Below are 24,804 nucleotides of genomic sequence, written 5' to 3' on the forward strand. Positions count from 1 at the left end.
CCATTAACATCTGCTAATTCTAGGTAATGGAAACATGGGTTTATATTTGTTTTATCATTTTTTTTAAGTTTTCTGGATGGAGAAAAAATAAGTCCAAGTCTAATGATCTAGATTTCTAGCCCAGACAGTCCAGCAGCATAAGCATCACCTGGGATACTGTCGGTACAAATTCTTAGGCCCCCTCCAGGCCACTCCAGAAATTATGAGGGCAGTGGGAATGCAGCCACTCTGGAAAACAGTATGGAGTTTCCTCAAAAAACTAAAAATAGAACTACCCTACGACCCAGCAATTGCACTACTAGGCATTTATCCAAGGGATATAGGGGGTGCTGTTTTGAAGGGACACATGCACCCCCATGATTATAGCAGCACTATCAACAACAGCCAAAGTATGGAAAGAGCCCAAATGTCCATCGATGGATGAATAGAGAAGATGTGATATATATATACAATGGAATATTATTCAGCAATCAAAAAGAATGAAATCTTGCCATTTGCAACTACGTGGATGGAACTAGATGGTATTATGCTAAGTGAAATTAGTCAGAGAAAGACAAATATCATATGACTTCACTCATATGAGGACTTTAAGAGACAAAACAGATGAACATAAGGGAAGGGAAACAAAAATAATATAAAAACAGGGAGGGGGACAAAACAGAAGAGACTTATAAATATGGAGAACAAACTGAGGGTTATCGGAGGGGTTGTGGGAGAGGGGATGGGCTAAATGGGTAAGGGGCACTAAGGAATCTACTCCTGAAACCATTGTTGCACTATATGGTAACTAATTTGGATGTAAATTTAAAAAAATTAAAAATAAAATTAAAAATAAATAAATAAATAAATGAAATGAAATGAAACAAACATTAAAAAAAAGAAATTATGAGGGCAGGCTCCAACAATTTGTGCTTTATCAAACCCTCCCCATGTATTCTTTTTTCTTTTAATGTTTATTTTTGAGAAAGAGAGAGAGGGAGACAGAGGGTGAGCAGGGGAGGGGCAGAGAGAGGGAAGCACAGAATCCGAAACAGGCTCCAGGCACTGAGCTGTCAGCAGAGCCCGATGCAGGGCTCGAACTCACGAACCCATAAGATCATGACCTGAGCCGAAGTCGAATGCCCAACTGACTGAGCCACCCAGGTGCCCCTCCCCAGGTATTCTGATACACACTCAAGTTTGAGGGCCGTCTGACTAGATAAAAAAAAAAATCTTACCATTCATCAAGAACAGAAAAGAGGAGAAGTGGGGTGCCAGGTGGCTCAGTTTGTTAAGTATCCAACTCTTGGTTTTGGCTCAGATCATGATCTCATGGTTCATGGGTACAAGCCCTGCATCAGGCTCTCTGCTATCAGCATAGAGCCCACTTTGGATCCTCTGTCCCTCTCTCTGCCCCTCCCCCATTTGTTCGTTTTCTCTCCCCTCCCCCAAAATAAACTTTTTTAAAAAATAATAATAAATTGGGGCACCTGGGTGGCTCAGTTAAGTTTCCAACTTCACCTCAGGTCATGATCTCATGGTTCACGGGTTTGAGCCCTGCATCTGGCTCTGTGCTGACAGCTTAGAGCCTAGAATTGACTTCAGATTCTGTGTCTCCCTCTGTCTCTACCCCTCCCCCATTCATGCACATGTGCATTCTCTTTCTCAAAAATAAACATTAAAAAAAAGATTCTTTCAATAAAATATATACAGACTACATATATAAATATACATTGAAAAAAAAAATATATATATATATATACACATAAATGAAACTCTAAATTCTCAGCCTAAAATATACCTTATGATTACCTGAGAGAATGCTTTAAAAATACTGATGCCTAGCTCCTATCCTATACCAGCTAAATCAGATTTTCTGGAGGTGGGGACTGGCTAAAAGTATCTTAAAAGCGCCTGTGTGGCTCAGTCACTTCAGCATTCAACTCCTGATTTTGGCTCAGGTAATGATCTCAATTTGTGGGACTGAGCCCTGCGTAAGTAAGGCTCTGCACTGACAGTGTGGAGCCTGCTTGGGATTCTCTCTCTCCTTCTGTCTGTCCCTCCCCCACTCACGCAGTGTTCTCTGGCTCTTGCAAAATAAACATTAAAAAGAAAAAAACAAAACCACCACAGGCAATTCTAGTGTGCAACCATAGCTGAAAACTACTCAGTCCAAATGAAAGTTTTTGTCTCTATTTGATACATTTCCAAATATAATGAGAAACTGCTATATCAGAATCACTACACAGGGGGCACCTGAGTGGCTCAGTCAGTTGAGCATCCAACTTTTTTGTTGTTGTTGTTCATTTATTTCTGAGACAGAGAGAGACAGAGCAGGAGCAGGAGAGGGGCAGAGAGAGGGAGACACAGAATCAGAAGCAGGTTCCAGGGTCTGAGCTGTCAGCACAGAGCCCAATGCGGGGCTCGAACTCACAAACCGTGAGATCATGACCTGAGACGAAGTTGGTCGCTCAACTGACTGAGCCACCCAGGTGCCCCAAGCATCCAACTCTTGATTTCTGCTCAGGTCCTGAAACTGAGCCCTGTGTCAGGCTCCACACTAAGCATGGAGCCTGCTTAAGATACTCTCTCTTTCTTTCTTTTCTTTCTTTTCTTTCTTTCTCAATCTCTAAGATACTCTCTCTTTCTTCCACCCCCCGCCCATTCCCCTGCTAACACTCTCTCTCTAAAATGAAAAAAAAAAAAAAAGAGGGGCACCTGGGTGGCTCAGTCAATTGAGTGTCCAACTTCGGCTCACATTATGATCTCACAGTTCGTGGGTTCAAGTCCCATGCTGGGCTCTGTGCAAACAACGCAGAGGCTGGAGCCTGTTTCGGATTCTATGTCTCCCTCTCTCTCTGCCGCTACCCTGCTCACACTTTGTGTGTGTGTGTGTGTGTGTGTGTGTGTGTGTATGTGTGTGTCTCAAAAATAAATAAAAATTAAAAAAAAAAAGAATCACTAGGCAGACACTTCTCAAAATCATATTCAAGATAATCTTCAGTGATAACATACATATACAAACCTTTTTTAAATAATTGTGTATTGGGGCGCCTGGGTGGCTCAGCTGGTTAAGTGACTGACTCTTGATTTCAGCTCAGGCCTTGATCTCATGGAACATGAGTTTGAGCCCTCCTTGCTATTAGCCGCGGGGAGCCTGCTTTGAATGCTCTATCTCACCCTCTCTCAGCCACTCCCCTGTTTGTGCTCTCTCTATAAATAAATAAGCTTTATTAAATAAAGTTATGTATTTACTTTTACAGCTTTTTGTTAAGTCCAAGTGATATGTTTTCCACATGTATCAGTAAGGATTTCACAAATAAGATTCCATTTTTTTTTAAACTGAGTCAATTTTTTTAAAAATTTAAATAAAGAACAGTTATAAGAAATAAGGCAAGCATTGTGAAGAAGGTAAGCAAACAAAAAAAGTCTGGTTAACTTTGACCAAGGCGCTTATTAAAAATACAGACTTAGAGCCCTATCCCAGCAGTCCTGAACCATAAATGTTGGAAGCAGGATCCATAAATGTAAAGGTGATCCTTATTCACTAAAGCTTGAGAAATGCTCTAATAATAAGAGGTATTTCAGTCTTTTGCCACTGGGCAGAGAACAAGTTTGGATGTGAAAGGGAACCCTCTCATTCCATTCATTTCACTACCATCACTTCCTGGTCTCTAGAAGGCTAAGCCCCGGCTACACCTGCCCAGTGAGGAAGAAGTACAGTTTCTGCTTCAACACTTAGATCCCATCCAGACTTCCCAGTCCATCCCCTTATTACAAGTGGCCCAGAACCAGAGCTCATTCTGATTTTACTCTGTTCCTTTCACCCGTCTCATCTTCTTTACAAGAGCCCCATGCCTTGGGTATTCCCACTCCAATATGACCACCTCTTGTTCCATGCTCATTCACCTTTCTAATTACCCTGTGAAACTAATTCTTTCAAAATTTCACAAAATACTTGGGGCACCTGGATGGCTCAGTCGGTTGAGCATCTGACTTCGGCTCAGGTCATGATTTCTCAGTTCACAAGTTCGAGCCCCACATCAGGCTTGCTGCTATCAGCCTGTCACAGCGCACAGCCTACTTCAGATCCTCTATTCACGTCTCTCTTCCCCTCCCCTGCTTGTGCTCTCCCCAAAATTAATAAATATGAAAAAAAAAATAAAATTTCACAAAATACTGGCACAACTTAATCACCTCCAGGTTACATTTATACACTCTCAATTTCCAATGTTAAATATACTCTGTCCAAATTGTAAGTTATTTTTAAATGTTCAAAGATTACGGTATATTTATAAACCAACTCACTGGACAGAGGATTGAAAAACAGGTTTCAGTTCAAGTGTCAACTCTTATACATTAGTAGTATCCAGAGGTTCTCAACCTTAACCAAATATGAGAATCATCTAGGGAGCTTTTAAAAATCTCCACATGGAGGCCATGCTCCAGTCCCATTTAAATCAGAATTTCTGGATGTGAGGATGAGACTAGGCATCTTTTTTTTTTTTTGAATTCCTCAGGTAATGCCAATACGCAACCAAGATTGAGAACCACTGAGCTAGCTAGGTTCAGCTAGAAAGATTAACAAGATAGATTTAGAGGCTGTCTGCCATGGGTGGACAATACGTTTGCCATTATTACACTAAATTTACTCAGCCAAATACAGGAGACTCTTGAGAGAACAGCAACTTCTGAGGACAGAAATTATAAACTTCAACACTAATGACAGGAATATGCAAGTACTTGTTTATAGTTTCCTTTTTTATCAAGAAATACCCTGTATTTGTTTACTCTGAGCTAGAAGGTGTTTTTTTAAGCCAAACATCATACCTCCAAATATGAATAGAATTTTTACAGATTTAAATAGGCTCAGATTAAACTTACAATTTTCCTCAGTGCCTATAATATCTTTTATTTTTATTTATTTTTATTTTTTATTTTTTTTGAGAGAAAGACAAAGTGCAAGCAGGGGAGAGGCAGACAGAGACGGAGACAGAATCTGAAGCAGGCTCCAGATTCTGAGCTATCAGCACAGAGCCCGACGTGGGGCTTGAACTCACGGACTGTGAAATCATGACCCGAGCCGAAGTCAGATGCCCAACCAACTGAGCCACCCAGGTGGCCCCCTACGATATCATTTATATCCACCAATGAACTAGAGAGATACTAAGCAAGAAAGTTAAAATGAACAGAAACTATTGCCCATATGTACCACAAAGCATATTCAAATATAGTTCAATACCATCAAAGTTCAATACCATACATCACAATTTCAATTGTTTTTGGAGTCTCAATGATATAAATCCCTTTCAAGATTATATTTATTATACTCAGTAAAATTAGATCTATTCAATATCTTGTACAAACAGACTGCACTCTATATCATGAATCTTTGAGTATGTGAAATTCAGGTTTAAAAACCTATTTTGTAATAAATATACCACCAAATATTATTTACTATTCACTATGAAGTAAAAAGTATATCCAAAAAGTAATAATAAAAAAAGTAATAAAATTCACTTTATTTTTTCCACTTTACTCTTGGTATGACAAAGAAATAATGTTTAATTTTAGGAAGCTACAATTCTTCTAATAAATGAACACCTGGCAAAGAGAGTCACAGTTGTATCTACTTCCTGCCATAAATGCCAGCAGCAAGTACATCCAATTTCAAGTTCCTGTGAAGCCAATGAGTGGGCAGAAGATAATCACAGCCAAAATGGAGAACACATGGCATTCATTCTTTGAAAAAAATCAGCCGTGGATTACAACCAGGAGGGGAAGCCATCTGTCACAAGAAAAAGGTGGCAATAGCTGTCAAGGACTATAACATGCCACCTTAACCTGGGCATAATCAAGCGTTAGATTCTAATTCCAGCTAACTCTTGTAATAAAAAACATTTTTTCAAACTTTTTAGTGTCAAATCATGAATGGAATGGGTAAGAGGAAGAAAAGCCACCAACACTCTATAATTCTTCCAATACTGTGATTCTTATCTCACTACTAGGAAGAGTAACAACACAGCAGGTATAAACCATACACATGCAAAAATTTAGAAACAAATTCAATTCAAATTCTACAGAAAGCACTGGCAGTTTTATCTGCATTACATTTCCAGCCTATGAACATTTGCCCAAAATTTAAAAAAAAGAAGAAAGAAAGAAAGCAACTTCCCAAATACGGAGGTAAAGTGAACCACAAGGCAAAATTCAACCTTTACCACTGCCCCACCCTTCACCTAACAACACCCCTCCAACCACCCTAATCCCTCTCAATCCCTGCAAAACACTGTAATGCAACATTTTTAAGATCAATGTGAGCCAAGCATCCTTTTTAGTGACATATACTTATGCAAAATTCAGCAAAAAGAAAAAAGAAAAAAAAGACAGCACACAAATTGTTTAAAATAAACCTGATGGGTAAATATAAGCATTGTGTTACCCATTCTCAAAAAATCTCCACCGCCTTGTTGAAGGTTAAGTCTTCTTCATACAAAGGCACATAGTTTAAATTATTTATGGACAGTTTTGGGTCTAACTAACCAGCCAGGAACTCCACCACAAAAAGAAAACAGAGCAGTAAAAAAATTATTTCCAGCAGTATTACATTCCTTTTGGGAAAGCACTCTATAATTCATGGATGAGTCATTATGGAAATAAAAATGTTAAATAATGGATATGACGGTAACTGAAAATTCTGAGCACTAATTACCCTACTCAAAGTTCCTGGTAACTCCTTCAGGAATATTAAGGCTATACTGCTAGTGATTAGTTATCCAAATGAAACTTATTATCTATTGTGACCCACTTTCCAGAAAAACCGAACAGATCCCACGCTACAGTTTCCCTTCTCAGAGCAGACTATAAGGTACATTGTATACTTCAAAAAGTGTTATACAATTATTACTTGTATTGATGAAATATTTGACTCATTCAACATCTATTGCATTGCATACCTATTATGTCAGGTGACCCTGTCCATAACTTTACACGTATTATCTCCTTTAATTTCATTTACTATCACAACCATAACAGCATTTTTTCCATTTGACAACTGATAAAACTCCATGAAGGTTCTCTGTTCTTTATATACAAGCATTAGTTTTATGCTGCCTACCTTGGAAAGAACATCAATAATAGTCAAGTACTTCTCATTCCCAGAAGTGCTAACTTGGTTATATGAATCAGTCTTAAATTAGCGTATTATAATCAAGGTGAACAGACTACTAGAGAACTCCATTCAAATGACTGACAAAAATAAAAACAGATCATTTTACAAGAAAGACTCTCTAGAGACCACCTGTCCAGCTCTCTGGGTTTTACAGATGAAAAAACTGGGTCCAAAAAGATTAAACAACACACCTAGTTACTGAATAGCAAGGACAGGACCAAAAGAAGAATGCAAGTCTCCCCCTTTAAAATTCATTGTCCACTACACCAGTGATTCTCAAGCTCATCAGACCCAAAGCCACCCCTTCCCTTTTAATAACAAATATTTTGTGATGTGCCCTTTACTATTCCAAAATGAAAATTCATAGGATAATAAGCCCATCCTCACAGAAATCAAAAAATATAATGCTCTATGAAAAAAAAGGATTTTATAATAAAATGTGTGTTAATATGTCAATGCTAAGTGTGTGTGTGTGTAAATGCTGTGGCACAGCTACACCCAGAGACACATGTACTCCCAAATAGGGGCTGAATAAGTGGTTGCTTCCAACAAGGCAACGCTGCTGCTAAAGTGATTTTCCAATAAGAAAAACTCTAGGTAATGTTCCAAACAAAATACAATCTTCCATCAACTTACACAGTAGTCCCACTGATAGAAAATTCAGCATATGTTGAAGCCATTCAAAAAACGTTAATATAATTATGCACATATTTATATAGTTACGATCTTAGAAACAGATATTTCACCTACATAAATTTCTGGCAAGACATTTGAAAATCATGGAATGTGGGGGAATTTTTTAATACGAAGGGCTATCCTAAACGTCACAGGCCCTCTCTACCCTAAATCCAAAAAATATCTCCTGCCTCCAACTTATTTGAGCAGCCAATGTTAGCATAATTTTCCAACAACTGAGAACCAATACACCTCATCTTGAAAATAAGTACCTATTGTCAGAAATACTAAGAGAAAATCAGGAATTTATCTGCTATCATTTAAATAGATTCCTTCCTTATCTGCCTCATCTACTGAAAATGCTCTGTACTGTGGATAACACACTTTCACAGAGAAGTAAGAAATATACCCCAGGAAATTACAGGAAAGAATGGAAACACTCATAAAAGTGTGCTTCTCTCCTAAGAATCCGGCACCTATTCTAAGTTCCTATGCCCATGAAGAAGAGCCATGTGGCAAGAGTTAAGTTACTAATTATTCAGGTGATCAATCTATGAAAAATAATCAAAGTTAAGAATGTTTTCTGAATACATTCTTACAACTTCTCAGATTTTTTAAAGTTTATTTATTTATTTTGAGAGAGGGGGAGAGCGTGAGCAGGAGAGGGGCAGAGAGCAAGGAAGGGAGAGGATCCCCAACAGGCTACGCACTGCCAGTGCAGAGCCCAACACGGGGCACAAACCCACAAACCATGAGATCATGACCTGAGCCGAAATCAAGAGTCGAACGCTTAACCAACTGAGCCACCCAGCAGGCCCCCAACTTCCCAGATTTTAAATCTCATACAACAGTCTTCACTTTGCTCCCAATAGGTTTATAATGTAAACATACATAATACAACTGTGTAAAGTTATTTTCAATATTATGCTTAAACAAATATTTATCTGTGAACAGCTAATTAAAGTTTTACTTTCATTTTAATACCATTATCTCAGACCAACAACAGCAATGATACTGGTATACAAAGAAAAATAGAGAGAGATAGCTGTCCAAAACTCGTTACTCCAAACTATAACACTATTTATATTTTTTTGACAATGAAAATACCTGAGTTACAGATATTTCCCCTAGATTTCATAAAATGTGTAATAAAAACTCAATATAAACAATGAAGAAACCTGAAAAAAACACTTCCTTCAGTTGTGCTTTCAAAATACTATGAAAATTAAAAACAGGTGCCTGGGTGGCTCAGTCAGTTAAGCATCCAACTCTTGGTTTCAGCTCAGGTCATGATCTCGTGGTTTTAGGAGTTCAAGCCCTGCATCCGACTCTACTGGCAGCACAGAACCTGCTTGAGATTCTCTCTCTCCCCCTCTCTCACTGCCCCTGCCCCACTCACACTGCCTCTGTCTCTCTCAAAATAAGCTTTAAAAAAATGAAAAAGTTTCTTCATCACAGAATTTTACAGCATGAAGGAAAACTTACATGTTAACCTGTCCAATTCTCTATTTCAGGGCCAAAAAAAAAAAAACAGGTATTGTGTAGTAAAACAGTGACAACTTCTCTTCATATCTTATGCCAGCAGTATTAGAAAATAAAAATACATAATTTCTCTTTTTTACCATACAGAGAATCTAAAAACCAAATCAAAATGAAACATACAGAATTAACAAGCCTAAACATATACAATGTAACTTCAGCAGAAGGCAGCATAATCATGGGCTCACCATTCAAAAATAGTCCCTTATTTTAAGTTTAGTGAGAGAAAAAAGATATTGTATTGCTCAAGTACGAACTAAATAGTAAAAGTTACACTAAAAAAAAAAAAAGAGAGAGAAGGGGTGCCTGGGTGGCTCTGTCAGTTGTGCGTCCCACTCTTGATTTCAGCTCAGGTCATGATCCCACGGTCATGGAATTGAATCTCACTCACACATCAGGCTCTGCACCGAGCACAGAACCTACTTGGGATTCTCTCTCTCTGCCCCTCTCCCCCACTAGCATGCAAACACTCTCTCTAAAAAATAAAATACAAAATAAAAATATAAAAAAACTAAAAAAAGACACAAACCAAAAATCAGACTTGTAACTATACAGAACTGATGATTTACCAGAGGGAAGGTGTGTGGAGGGACAGGTGATTTAGGTGAAGGGGATTAAGAGTATACTTATCTAGATGAGCACTAAGTAATATATGGAACTGTTGAATCACTATATTGCACACCTGAAACTAATATAATACTGTATGTTACTACACTGGAATTAAAATTCTTAAAAAATATATTTTTAACAAAAAAAAAGTTATATAAAATTTTCCATGAGTATGGCTTAATATGCATTGCCTGCCAATATTCTTAGTCTTTAAAACTGAGCTCTCTCTCTTTCCAAATTTTACAATGCATTCCAATAGCTAAGCAATGGTAATACAGATTCCTAATGTCAAGAAATTCTCAATGATTTGCTCTCTTCTTTTTTGGGGCAACAAAAAAGAGCTCAGGCACTGCTCATGAGATAATTCTATGGACTCGTCTATGGTTTTGCCATAGCTTGGCCAGCCCCAGATTGCAATTCTCTGTTATTCCCAAATAAACCTATCTTTTGCTGGTTTAAAAAAAAAAAAAAAAAAGCTAATTTTTAAAGTATGCAGTATTCTTGAAGAATTTAGGTCTTCTTTCTTTCAGGGTTATGGATATAGTTATATTAAACAAAGTCAGAGAGTGAAGAACTAAATTAAGTATTAGTGTGAACACAATTCCAACCAAAAATATATCAATATATACTGTCCCCTTTTTAACTTCTTTACAGTAAAAATTGGGTAATTGATGAGACAAAGAGGAATCCTTACCACAAAACACTCACTAAGGAGAATAGTTACTGATTATCCACCTGTAAAACTAACTGGCTATTAAGAAAGCCTACCCAAGAAATCTCAAAGGACAAAGAAATATATGCTATCAACAAACAACAACAACAACAAAACACTGGTTCTTTTGGCCTTTTTCAACTTGTTGCTCTTTCTTTCACTGATGCTTCTTCTAAGGGTTACTATATATTTCTAGAAATCTATTATCTTCATATCCATTTTACCCTATAAAATAAGACAATGTTTGAAAAAACTCCAAGAGAAAAATGTTTGTATTCTTTGCACATATCCTCCAAATCACTAAAATTACTTTAATTTTAATGTGCTAATTCAGGAGTCTAAAAACTCAAGGCAACAAGTTACCACCTTACCAAGTTTTCACACTGCTTTCAGTTTTATTTCTAGTTAGGGTAGTTCACCAGAAAAATACAATGATATAAAGTAGATGCCCAATATTTGTTAAATCAAAAATAAATAATAAATAATAAACATTAAAACTAGCATTTAATGGGGGACCTGGCTGGCTCAGTCGGTTAAGCATCCAAGTTCAGCTCAGGTCATGATCTCGCAGTTGGTTGAGTTTGAGCACCACATCAGGCTCTGTCCTAACAGCTCAGAGCCTAGAGCCTGACCAGATTCTATGTCTCCCTCTCTCTCTCTCTGCCCCTCCCCTGCTCATGCTCTGTCTCTCTCACTCTCTCTCTCACACATACACAAAAATAAACATTAAAAAATTTGTTTTAACTAGCATTTAATAATAGATGAATACTTAAAAGCAAAAATGAACTACTGGGACCTCAACAAAATAAAAAGCTTCTGCACAGCAAAGGAAACAATCAGCAAAACTAAAAGGCAACCGATGGAATGGGAGAAGATATTTGCAAACGACAAAGATAAAGAGTTAGTGTCCAAAATCTATAAAGAACTTAAACTCAAAACCCAAAAAGCAAATAATCCAGTGAAGAAATGGGCAAAAGACATGAATAGACACTTCTCCAAAGAAGACATCCAGATGGCCAAGTGACACATGAAAAAATGCTCAACTTCACCAATCATCAGGGAAATACAAATCAAAACCACAATGAGACACCACCATACACCTGTCAGAATGGCTAACATTAACAACTTAGGCAACAACAGATGTTGGCGAGGATGTGGAGAAAGAGGATCTCTTTTGCACTGTTGGTGGCAGTGCAAGCTGATGCAGCCACTCTGGAAAGCAGTATGGAGGTTCCTCAAAAAACTAAAAACAGAACTACCCTACAACCCAGCAACTGCTCTACTAGATATTTATCCAAGGGATACAGGTGTGATGTTTCAAAGGGACACATGTACCCCAATGTTTATAGCAGCCCTATCAACAACAGCCAAAGTATGGAAAGAGCCCAAATGTCCATCGATGGATAAATGGATGAAGAAGATGTGGTATATATATACAATGCAGTATTATTTGGCAATCAAAAAGAATGAAATCTTGCCATTTGCAACTACATGGATGGAACTAGATGGTATTATACTAAGTGAAATTAGAGAAACACAAATATCATATGACTTCACTCATATGAGGACTTTAAGAGACAAAACAGAGGAACATAAGGGAAGGGAAACAAAAATAATATAAAAACAGGGAGGGGGACAAAACAGAAGACACTCATAAATATGGAGAACAAACTGAGGGTTACTGGAGGTGTTATGGGAGGGGGGATGGGCTAAATGGGTAAGAGGCACTAAGGAATCTACTCCTGAAATCATTGTTGCACTATATGCTAACTAATTTGGATGTAAATTTAAAAAAATAAAATAAAATGAAATTCTCATAATGAAAAAATAAAATAAAAAAATTTAAAAAAAGAAGGCAAAAAAAATAACAGATGAACACTTGCATAGCTTGGCAGGAAAAGGAAAACATTATCAATAGATCTCAAAGCAGGACTTTTTATTCAATTACATAAACTCACTCTAAAACTCTGAAGTACTTTTTTGGCTTTCTAGACTAGTGAAGCCTTCTCCTTCTATTTAATTTGTCTGAGCTAAATTTTGACCTATTAGGTTTTACCCAGTCTTTTCCCAGTACTCACTATGACTGAAGAAATAGTATAATTTCCTAAACAATGGCAAAGAAGTTAAAGTCTTGCTGACGTCAGCAAAAGTCTATGCTGTCAGCAGAGCCCACTTTGGATCCTGTCCCGGGTGCTCTCTGCCCCACGCACTCTCTGCCCCGCGCACATGCGCATGCACTCTCTCTTTCTGTCTCTCTCAAAATAAATAAATAAACTTAAAAAAAAAAAAAAAAAGACTATAACATCTTATTACAACATTGAACAGACAAGAGAACAGGAACATTAAGCTAAAGAATAAACAAGTAAAGAACCTGAGCGGCAACCTCTTCTCAGAGTCAGAAGATCCCTAAGGCCTTTGGAGTGTTTGTCCCTTCTGCCTGTAATATTTTACCCCAGTCACATCACTCAGGTCTCTCTTTGCTCAAGTAACATATTCAAAGAGGCATAAAGCACCTCTGCTGCATATTGAAATACAATGGTTACGTCAATGAACATCATTTTAATGTAAAAGACTGAACTGACAAACTATGATTATTTAAACTTATCCATGGCTAAATTTTTCTCAAAAATTAATGAACCAAACATGTCACTTCAAAAACAGTAACTGACAACTTTCTTGCCAATAATAAAATCTGAATTTTCAAGCAAAAATTAGAATTTTGAAAAGCTTCTATTTCCTGTCTGGTGAGCTTCACAGCTTACCAAATCTTTTTGGATGAGATAAGAATATTAATGAATGTAAATTTTTTTAATTTGTCCAATGAAATATTGCAACATTTGGAAGATCTGCACAACACAATGAACCAGTATCTTCCAAATGACCAATACATAATGTTTCAAGTGTTGGAGAAAGTATATGTATTCATGTGCATCCTCTACATATGAAAATCTGCTTAAAGTACAAGACAGACCAATTTATTTTAATGTAACAAAATATGGAAAACTCATTGATAAGATTTCAAATCCACAGTGCAACTACCACTTGCTGATGAAAATGTTCTATAACTGGATTATGGTTATGGTTGCAACCTCAGTAAATTTACTTTAAAAAAGTCATTGAACTATACACTTAAATGAGTTTTATGGCATATAAAACATACCTCAAATGAAGTATCAAGAAAAAAAAAACTACTCTTCGTTGAATTTTGGTGTGGTTTCAAAATATATCCACAATTATCTAAAAAGGCTTTTAAAATCCTCCTTTTTCCAACCGCATTATTTATGTGAGACCTGATTTTCTTCAAATACTTTAACCAAACAAAAACTACAATAGATCACTGAAAGCAGCAGCAGTTATGAAAATCAGCTATCTTCTATGAAGCCAGACATCAGACTCACAAAACTATTTTTCATTAAAAATGTTACTTTTGCTAACATTTAATGGGTTTACTTTTAAATATATTAATAATAAGTTGTTTTAAATTTCTATTTTACTCTCTAATATAGCAAATATTGATAAAGCCCACAGAAACAAAAGTTGATTGGGGCTCAATAACTTTTACAAGTATACAACATCCTAAGGCCAAAACATTTGAGAACTGCTGCCAAAAGGGATCATACAAGTGTCTTAGGGGTTATCCAAGACCAGAATAGTTATCCAAAGGGTGATTTCAAATGAAATAGGTCTCTGCATATCATAAACTCTAGAAGTATATAACCCACCAGCTGCTGTTAAAGGATGGTACAGTGTGCATATCAAAGTTGAACTACTTCTCACCTTAGCTCACAAGGCCTCCACAGATGACTGTAAAAGCTAGACAGGTGTCACTTCAACCCAGTATTTTCCATTAATTGTCAAAATGTAACAATTTACCATGAGCCTAGTAAGGAGGAAAGAGTGCCAGAACAAAGAGAAAGAAGTAGTTTCAATTAGCATTACTGCGAGTAATATGAAAAAATTATGACAGATCTGTTTAAAACTTCCCAACTCCAAGAAAAAAAATTGGTATTTTTAGAGATGCATATGGCAACACAGAAAAACAACAATACAGTTCAAAAAAGCATTTTTAATCTTGTCCATAAGACGAGATTAAGGACAACAGGACATATAACAATACAAAGTTAATCATCTTCTCACTGAAAGCACATTTTGTGCAATATTTCCCTTTTTGACAAATGTACTCTAAATTCATCATGCAAAGCTCATGATCTTCAATGAGCTTGTTAACTAAAATAAGATAAAGGACATCTATTACTGAAGTTTGTTTATGACAGGAATATCAACCATTATCACCGTTTTTTAATGAACAGTGATTTTTAGGAATTGACTCACTCAAGCTGTCTGCCTTCAAAGAAAAATACCACAATGAAGAAGATCAAAACACAAAAATAGCTCAGTGAGAAAATACATATAAAACATAAACCATTTAATAGCTTCTCTCCTCCTCTCCACTCCTTACTCCCACAAGCAGAGTTTGTGATACTGAACTAACTAGATCAGTAAATTTTCCAACATTAACGAGCATACACATAATAACATCTATGTGTATGGACCTAAGGTCAAAGTCATTAGTCTCTTATTTCCAAACACGCTTTCCAGTTCCACTTTCTAATTTCTATCCACTTTTCATCAATGGCAAAAACATTTCCCCCATTTCAATACCACGGTCCATCACAGTCTTCTCTTGCCATAATAGTCTATATCCGAATATTCATTTGAAAATACCCCATAATTATGCACCTTCTTCTCCATTCCTATTACCCACATTAATCCAGGCCTTTTGCCACAAAGTCAATTTCTTTCCCTGCCTTTCTTGATTCAATCCATTCTGCTGACAACAATAAAAGCTGCACCTAAATAGTACTTTTTGTTATGTCATTCATTTCCTTGTTCAAGAAATCCCTGGGGCAACTTCCTATTACTTTCTTCAAATTCCTCTTCAAATAAATCCCAGATTAAGAAAGAAAAATATTACACACTTTAAAGGATGAACTGAATTGTATCTCAATAAAGCTATCAAAAAGAAGAGAGGGAAAAAGTAAGGGAGGGAAGGATTAAAGGGGGTGGGAAGATGGGGAGTACAACTCCCTAAATGGTTCTTCACAAAGTACCACTTTACACCACTTCAGACATTCTGAAGAGCTGATAGACTAAGCATACCCACACAGTTGCCAGAGACATTCTGGCTTCCCTGTAACCAATTCTAGTGATGGTCAAGCCTTACTTTCTGAAACTGACTCTTCCAACAAACGGATATAGCTTTGTTAGAAAATACAGTATATTCTTCAATGGAGCCAGAAATCTATAACCCTCTTATCTGCACTCATTTTTCTAGCATTGCCTTCCCCCCCAAAAAAGTAATGAAAAAGAAAAAACACTCCCTTCTACATGGCTGCGTATCAAATACACAGTTTATAAATAAAATGTCGTAAATCTTCCCTTCTTTAGTTCTCTCAACCACCTCTTGTAAGCATGGTTTCTAGGCCCCTCCAATACCCTTCTGGGCAAATAGGGCACCCATAACATGATGTCAAGTTCTAGAAGCGGTATGATTTTAAAAAGTAAAAGCGGGGGTGGCTCAGTCAGTTAAGCATCTGACTCTTGATTTCGGCTCAGGTCATGATCTCGGCTCAGATCATGATCTCAGGTTTGTGAGACTGAGCCCCGTGTCAGACTCTGCGCTAACAGCCCATAGCCTGTTTGAGATTCTCTCCCTCTCTCTCTCTTCCCCTTCCCCACTCATGCACACTCTCTCTCTCAAAATAAACAAACTTTAAAAAAATAAAATAAAAAGTAAAACTCTGTCCTCCCTTATTCAACATAACTAAAAAAAACAAGTTCATTTTCTGGTTTCTTTGACATAAGAAAATCAAAAGTGGATTTCCCAATTCATATTTAAGCTACTATCTGCAAAGTTACTATAAATTAACAAATCCCTAAAAACTATTCTGTCACTGAGATGAAATCACTAGACTGCACTGTGAAATGCAAGAAGAGAATATGGAAGGAAGAAGCAGCTGAGATCCTCTGGCAAATTCCTCCTCACAAATAAGCCTTATCAGATATTTGCACAACATTTTTTATTAGATTCACTGAATCATTTTTCATAACATTTCACTACATTCCAAGTAGAGCAAATTTACCAATTCTGCAACAAGCCAATTTCTTATCCCCACCTCATACTTCGGATATGACAAAATCCAATGGAAAGGTAGCTTAAACTTGTAGAAGCCAAACATGAACAAATTTTCCTTCTCAAAATAATTAATTCCCCCAAAGGAACGTATCTATTTTACATCTGACTTAATTTTCTCAGGGCATACTACATAGTTCCTTTAACACATCTCACTTTTGAAACACCAAAAAAGATTACATCCAGAAAATAGATTCGGATATACCAATTTATCCACAATAAATAATTTTGCTTTATCATTCATAATTCATCTCTATGTTAAAACAGAATTATCAAAAGAAAAGTTAAACAGTTTATCTCTCATAATTCTGCTTTATCATTCATAATTCATCTCTATGTTAAAACAGAATTATCAAAAAGAAAAGTTAAATAAATAGTCCAAGACACAGATTCCAGATTTTAAGATCAGACTTTAAATGAGAGTAAAACAGGGGCGTCTGGCTGGCTCAGTCAGTAAAGTGGGGGACTCTTAATCTCAGGGTCATGAGTCCAAGCCCCACACTGGGCATGGCGCCTACTTAAAAAATAAATTAATAAGTGACAGTGAAATAATTAGGAATCTCATGAAAAAGCTTATTTAAATTCAAATAGCTTTCAGAGAGCCTCGGTGCCTCAGTTGGTTAAGCATCCTACTTCAGCTCAGGTCATGATCTCACAGTTCGTGGGTTCGAGCCCCGCGTGGTGCTCTGTGCTGACAGCTCAGAGCTGGAGTCTGCTTCAGATTCTGTGTCTCCCTCTCTCTCTCTGCCCCTCCCCTGCTCACACTCTGTCTCTCAAAAATAAATAAAAAAAAAACATTAAATTCAAATAGCTTTCACCATGTGACAAATCAAGGTACAACCTAAAACTAAAAATGTTAATAGCCACCAGCAGCCTAACAATGAGAACAAATGACCAAAAATTTATATAGGGTTAGTTTATCTTTTTGTATTTCTGAACTTGAAAATTTTCTTGATCCTTAAATAAATAAAATCAAAATTCAAAAATCAAAGTCCTGAATAAAATCAGAGTCCAAAAACAAAAAAAATACACAAAAACATTAAATTCACTTGCCACACTAGAGTATTAGAATTTACTCTCACCACACAAAATCCCAATGAAAGTGCTTTAAAATAATTATTTTCAAAACTAAGCTTCCAAGTGAAATCAACATAAGAGAAATATTACAAGGCATAATATCAAAAAAAGAAGTATGACAATATCTTGTTAAATGTTGGTTAGATAAAATAAAACATAAAGCATCCAAAGCCTTAGCTCTGCAATTCAACCAAGCTCATAGCTGGACTTTTATTCTTCACCAAACATACACTAAGAAACTTCCTCATTCTCAATTTAAGGAAAGAAAAAGAAAGGTCTTTCCTATTAAAACATGTATTGTCCCAGGGCACCTGGGTAGCTCAGGAAGTTAAACGACCAACTCTTGATTTCAGCTCAGGTCATGACCTCACAGTTTGTGGATTCGAGCCCCAAGTCAGGCTCTGCACTGACAGCATGGAGCCTGCTAGAGATTCTCTTTCTCTCTCTCTCTCTCTCTCTCTCTCTCTCTCTCTCTGCCCTTTCCCCACTTGTACACTCGCTTGCTCTCTCAAAATAAATAAACTTAAAAAAATGTTTTTAAATAAAAAAATTAAAAACCATGCATTGTTTCGTATCTCTAGCCACCAACATTTCAAAGTTCAGTAACAAAAGGAGTATGAGATATAAAAACACCTGGCTATTTATTTTAGAAACAATTTTCTAAAAGGACTCCATAATAATGAACCATACACATTAAGCAATTTTTAGCAAATGTGTTTTTACATTTGACAGGATTCTAGAACAAACTTCTGTGGCCCAATCAGATCAAACATTTAGAATGCATCTAAATCCCCACTCTCAAACTGGAATGAGGAAATTTGTTTAATTACTGTAAATCCTATTAAACCAATCTTCTTTGTAAAGTGGAAAATGTCCGACCTCTCAGGGCTCTGGAGGGTATAATGAATGCAGAGTTTAATTAGGGCCCACTGTTGGCTCACTATAATCTATTAATTAGCATTCCCAGTTCTCTGTATCTCACTGCAATGTCTCACTTTACTTTAAAATTGCACCCTTTGCTTTTTGGACCAAAGTTATACAATTTTAGGATTGTGTGGTAATTACAGAGGGTACAGGAAGAATATATTCCTGCCAGCACTGGTGCTTAATTAGGGCAAGGGGCGGAATCTAGATAAGGCTGTGTTCACCCTCCTTCAGTGCATATGGTTTTTTTGGCATCATAGCCTGTGGACTGTTTCACTTCCACGGGACTGAAGTGTTGAGTCCCCACTACACTCTTTGCAGAAGACTCAAATACTCTGCCTTTCAATGTAGCTTGGTAATTAGAAAGGATATTGCTTTTTACCCACACAGCTTACAAAGTATAGGCATAATTAGCTGCCTCAATTATTTGAAAATAAAGACATATACCATTAATTTTTTTTCCTGTTAAAATGGACATTTCCAAATTGTTTGATAATAAAAACCATCTTGGTGAAAGGCATATTTTCAGCATCATCAAGAAAGGTACACGGAAGCTAGCTAATTCAACAATAAATCCAGTAATCTCCATTCAACTTCTATCAAAATCCACTTTAAATTATATATACACTTCCATTTATACACATTACATTTATTCACACAAACACACTATCAATATATTCTTGAAAGGTAGAAACTATAAAGGGAACTGTTCATTCATTCACTATTTATAACAATAAGTTATAGCTCAGCCACTTTTCAGGTAAATGTAAGTAAACTGATTTTTATTAACATTTGAGATTAAATAATACTCAAGTATCATGCACTATGACTCCTGTCTAAATACAAAGTACCTCATATTTGAGCATTGATATACTATTAGTACGTACTCCAATTTATCAATCTGATTTTTACAAATTAAAAAAACCTAGTACCTACCCTCAAAATACAGACCCAGTTTTTAAGACCTGTGCTATATTGATACCTTACCACAAGACCAAATAAAGCAAACTTATTTTTTCTCTCTTGATATTTATAATTCAACACCAAACTGTAAAAACTTTCAGAATGTTATCTATTATTTCTTATTTAGGAATGATAAACTTTTGGTGTTGTACTTCACTTTCTGAGAACATAAATGTGAACTGAAGAAAATGTGTTTCCCCATTCTATTGTCATATATCACCTAAATATTTTATCTTATACATTAATGATTCTCAAGGTGAGGAGATTCTCAATCACCTGGATGGCTTTTTTTTTTTTAAATAAACATATCTAATACCTAAGATTTTAAATATTTTTTTTTGTACACACATTCCTTCTACTAAGGGTCACTGTCACAGTTAATAATCATTATGTATAGGAGTCTGTCACTACCCTGAAGTGGAGTAGGCAGAAAAAAAGGTTGAAAAGCATCAGGCCAACGGTCCCTTGTTTCTTTTCCCTTCTGTCACAATTGAGCTCAAAGATGACAGGAGAATCATCATAAATTCCCTATGGCTAGACTAGTTAAAGAATTAGAAGTACTCCATTCTAAAGATCCCAAACTTGGGGCACCTGGGTGGCTGAGCCTCAGGTCAGGCTTGCTGCTAACAGCACAGAACCTGCTTCAGATTCTCTGTCCCCCTCTCTCTCTCTGCTCCTCCTCTGCTCACATGCCCTCTCTCTAAAATAAATACACATTTAAAAGAAATAAAAAATAAAATATAGGTTGCTGGATTCTATCTCCAAAGCTATTTATGAAGCAAGACCAGGATATCTATATTTTAAATAAATTAATATATCAGAACCAACATTAGGAACCCTGTCCTTACTTTTAAGATCTAACACAGGGGTCTCTTTTAGTTCTTTTCTTTCTTTTCACGCTGTTAAAGTCTTAAAGACTCAAACTCAAGAAAATTCCTAGGAAATACTTTTTAAAGGACATTTCCTCTTTTTTAAAAAGGTTGGGTTGCTAAGAGATTTAAGTATAATAATAAAACATTCAGATTGTGTGTGATGACAAATTACATTTAATCACTGGTTAAAAAGTAAAAGCAAAGTAGTTGAAACTATAATATATCTCACAAAGAAGAAAATTCTCACACTTTCTAATTATTTTGAAAGCTCATTCAAATGAATTAAAGGTTTAGTTTTTAATTCATATTGTACTATCAAATAAATTTGAAACATTTTAACTGTGATGTTAGCTTAACTAGTACACGCACAATATATAGGCATTAAAATAATGATTCCAATATACATCATAGGGCTTTAATATACAGCAGAAATGTTGGCTAAAAAAGGTCAAAATGTTAACACCTATAATATTCTACTTGTATAAATTTTATATGTGTATATGCACAGAAATAGTTCATTAGGGAGAAACAACAAAATGTTAATGATGGAAAAACAAAGTTATAAGAGGATTTGAGATAAATTTTGATTTCATACCTGTGTTTTCCAGTACTATTTTTATGATCAGAGAAAAGCGATTTTTATTACTGAGAAAGTAAGTTTGGGGCTTTAAAATACAAAACAATACAACTAGCAACCTTCTTCAAAAACCAAGATTTGGGGCACCTGGGTGGCTCAGTCAGTTAAGCATACAACTTCAGCTCAGGTCATGATCTCATGGTTCATAAGTTCGAGCCCCGCATAGGACCCTGTGCTGACAGCTCAGAGCCTGGTGCCTGCTTCGGATTCTGTGTCTCCCTCTCTCTGCTCACGCTCTGTCTCTCTCTCATAAATAAATAAGTAAACATTAAAAATAATAATAATGACCAACACAGCAGATATAAATGCCTGAACTGAGTATTAGTAATAGAATGGTAAAATAATCAACAGAAATCTTAAATCAGATTTACATCATCAAAGACAGATCATTTCTAATTCCTTCCTTAATTCTTAGTATCATTCAGGAACACTAAAGAAATCCAAGTAAGTTTATCACTTCATAATTTTTAACTAACCCCAAAATAAAGTATAAAATCAACAATGAGGTGGCTACTGTAAAACTCTCCTTTAAGGGGCACCTGGATGGATCAGTTGGTTGAGCATCTGACTATTAATTTTGGCTCAGGTCATGATCTCACAGTTCACGGTCTGAGACCTGTGTGGAGCTCTGTGCTGGTATCTGCATTGATAGCACAGAACCTGCTTGGGATTCTCTCTCTCCCCCTCTCTCTCTCTCTGCCCCTCCCCCATACACATGTGCATCTTTCTTAAAATAAACTTAAAAAAAAAAGAGAGAATAGCTTATTTCATTTATATACATGAATCTGATCACTAAAGGTAAACATATATATATAAAACTAACCTGGTTTTCCTCCTGCACAACTCTATATTGTTCCTTCCAAATAGTGATTTTGGAAGCTTCATCTTTTCTCAGGGCTCGTTCTTTCTTCAGCTCTGGGCTCCAGAAAGTCTTGATGCTATTCATTGAAGAACTTAATTTGCTCTCCTTTACTTCTACATCCTTCCGCAAGAGATCATTTTCTCTCAGTACTTCCTTCAGCTGGGTCTGCAGATCCATGATTGTATTATCTCTTGCCTGACGAAGAGAGTGAGGAACAGTAGATGCCATACTCACAGGAGGGAGGTGATGTTCTCCAAATGCTATGGTGTCACTAGCAACCCCACTGCTAGCTATATTGGGGCTACTGCCCATAGCAGTCATCCTGACACCATACGGCAGACGTCCCCCAGAACGGCCAAGCGTCATGGTGCTTTTAGGTGTTTCTGAACCCACATTTTCATGGTCACTTAGGTACATAGGGCCAGATGTGGCATAGGCAGCATTTAAGGATTGAATATTCTCCATTGAAAGGGTTTTCCCACTGCCACCTCCAACACTGCTTCCAGAACTCCCTCCTGTACTATTGGTTCGACGATGACCCAAGCGAGGGGAACGTGGAAGCCTAGGTGAACGCCCAGGGCTCTGGTTGCTTGGTTCCACCTTCCCAACTGAGCGAGCACTTCCATACATGGTTGCAGGTTGGACGTAGGTGCCAAGAAAGATATACAGCAGAAAGCAAAATATGAAATTCTGTGAGGTTTCTCAGTGGCTATAAGTCTGCTTAAGGCTAATCAGAAGTAACAGGTCTTCAGCTGTCCAGTCTTGAAGAAATACCTTACACCATATCTGCAATGAAAAGATCACACATTAAATCCTCCAATAGTAAACATTTCCCTCTCAGAAACTTTTCTTGAGATTTCCCTATCATCTATTTATTCATTCATTCAAAATTTGTTTATAGCGCATTTCACTGTAAACATTTTAACAGTATTTTGCATGTCTCAAAACTGAATACTGAAACCATACCATGCAAATGGAAAAGAAAAAGAAATAAGAGGTATAAAGACTAGCAATGGAAAGATAAAACTCAATGTATGAATATATGATTTTCTAACTGGAAAACCCAAGTCATCAACTGACAAGTTATTAAAATAATAGAACTCTACAAATCAGTCAGACACAAGATCAATATATAAGTATCAGTACTTTCCTGTACATTAATCATAACAATTAGAAAAATGCAAATTTTTTAAACCCACCAACAGTAGCAAGAAAACCATAAAAACTGGTATAAATCTAATAAAAATATGCAAGCATTTTTGGAAAAAACTGTAAAACTCTACTGAAAGAACACCTGAACAAAAGGAAAGTTATCCATATTCATGGACAAGAAAATAATGTACAAGTTGTCAGTTCTTTCCCAAATACTGCAAATCCCAATGAAAATCTCCCAGAATTCTCCATATATCTCAATAAGCTGACTCTAAAATTCAAATAGAAGAGTAAAGGTGTAAGAATAACATAAACAATTTGCAACAGAAAAACAAAGAAGGAAGATGTTCCCTAAATAACAAGATAAATTACAGGTCCATGATCCTTTACCTGTTATGCAAAAATCAAAAAAGCTCTAAAAGTAAGTTTTGTTTCTTCTTAACTCACTTAGCAGTAAAACCTAACCTGATCTGGTATGAAGTCACTACTGTTTATAGGTTATCTCATTTAGTGTGATTATTCATACACTCATTGAGAAAACAATGTATATGATTACAGGATACTGCATAATGCCCACTGGGTACTGGGGGTAAGGGGGAATCTGGACTCCAAACCACATCTGACTGACCCCCAGGATTTCTCATAAAGACTTACAGCCCCCCTCCGTTTTTGTTTTTGTTTTTGTTTTTAGAGAGCGAGCGAGAATGCAAGGGGGCAAAGGAGGAGTGGGGAGAGGGGAAGGGAGCCGGGGACAGAGAGGGAGAATCTCAAACAGGCTCCATGCTCAGCACAGAGCTCAATGCGGGGCTCAATCCCACAACCCTGGGATCACGACCCAAGCCGAAATCAAGAGTTAGATGATCAACAATCTGAGCCACGCAGGCACCTCAGGACTTACAGCCTTTTAAAGCCATAGTATTTAAAATTGTACAGTAGTCCAGGAATACGTCTAAATTATATATGTAAGTTTAGTATATCCTAAAAGTAACATTTCAAAAGAGTGAGGAAAAGACAAATCATTCAATAAATGGGGTTTGAACAACTGGTGTTCTTGGAAAAATAAATTATATCCCTACCTCACATAATGCACAGAAATAAATTCTATGTACATTAAAGATATAAAATTTTAAAACTATCAAAAGTACTAGAAGATCCTTGTGAACTTGAGTTAAGGTAGGGCTTCTTAAGTAAGAAACAAAAAGCAAAAACCATAAAGAAAAACAAATAATAGATTTGATAATGTCAAAATGGCAAAGTATTATACCAAAAAATACTATAAGCAAAATTAAAAGAAAAAACCAAAAACTAGGTGAAAAATGTATCTAACATGGGGCACCTGGGTGGTTCAGTTGGTTAAGTGGCCGACTTTGGCTCAGGTCATGATCTCGTAGTTCATGAGTTCGAGCCCCGTGTTGGGCTCTGTGCTGGCAGCTCGGAGC

The 24,804-nt window shown here is 36.5% G+C and overlaps 1 protein-coding gene across 13 annotated transcripts in view; it reads right to left on the reverse strand.

The window, feature by feature from the left end:
- The window catches only part of ERC1 (ELKS/RAB6-interacting/CAST family member 1), a 505,760-nt gene that overhangs the window by 443,024 nt on the left and 37,932 nt on the right, over positions 1–24,804 (reverse strand). For all 13 annotated transcript variants that reach the window (XM_053225651.1, XM_053225649.1, XM_053225652.1 and 10 more), the window contains exon 2: positions 22,175–22,999. In XM_053225651.1, the coding sequence (XP_053081626.1) occupies positions 22,175–22,843 (669 nt within the window). In that variant the 5' untranslated portion in view covers positions 22,844–22,999. The remainder of the gene's footprint in view (positions 1–22,174; positions 23,000–24,804) is intronic.

The sequence above is a fragment of the Acinonyx jubatus genome, chromosome B4, assembly GCF_027475565.1.
Source record: "Acinonyx jubatus isolate Ajub_Pintada_27869175 chromosome B4, VMU_Ajub_asm_v1.0, whole genome shotgun sequence".
Classification (NCBI taxonomy): Eukaryota; Metazoa; Chordata; class Mammalia; order Carnivora; family Felidae; genus Acinonyx; species Acinonyx jubatus.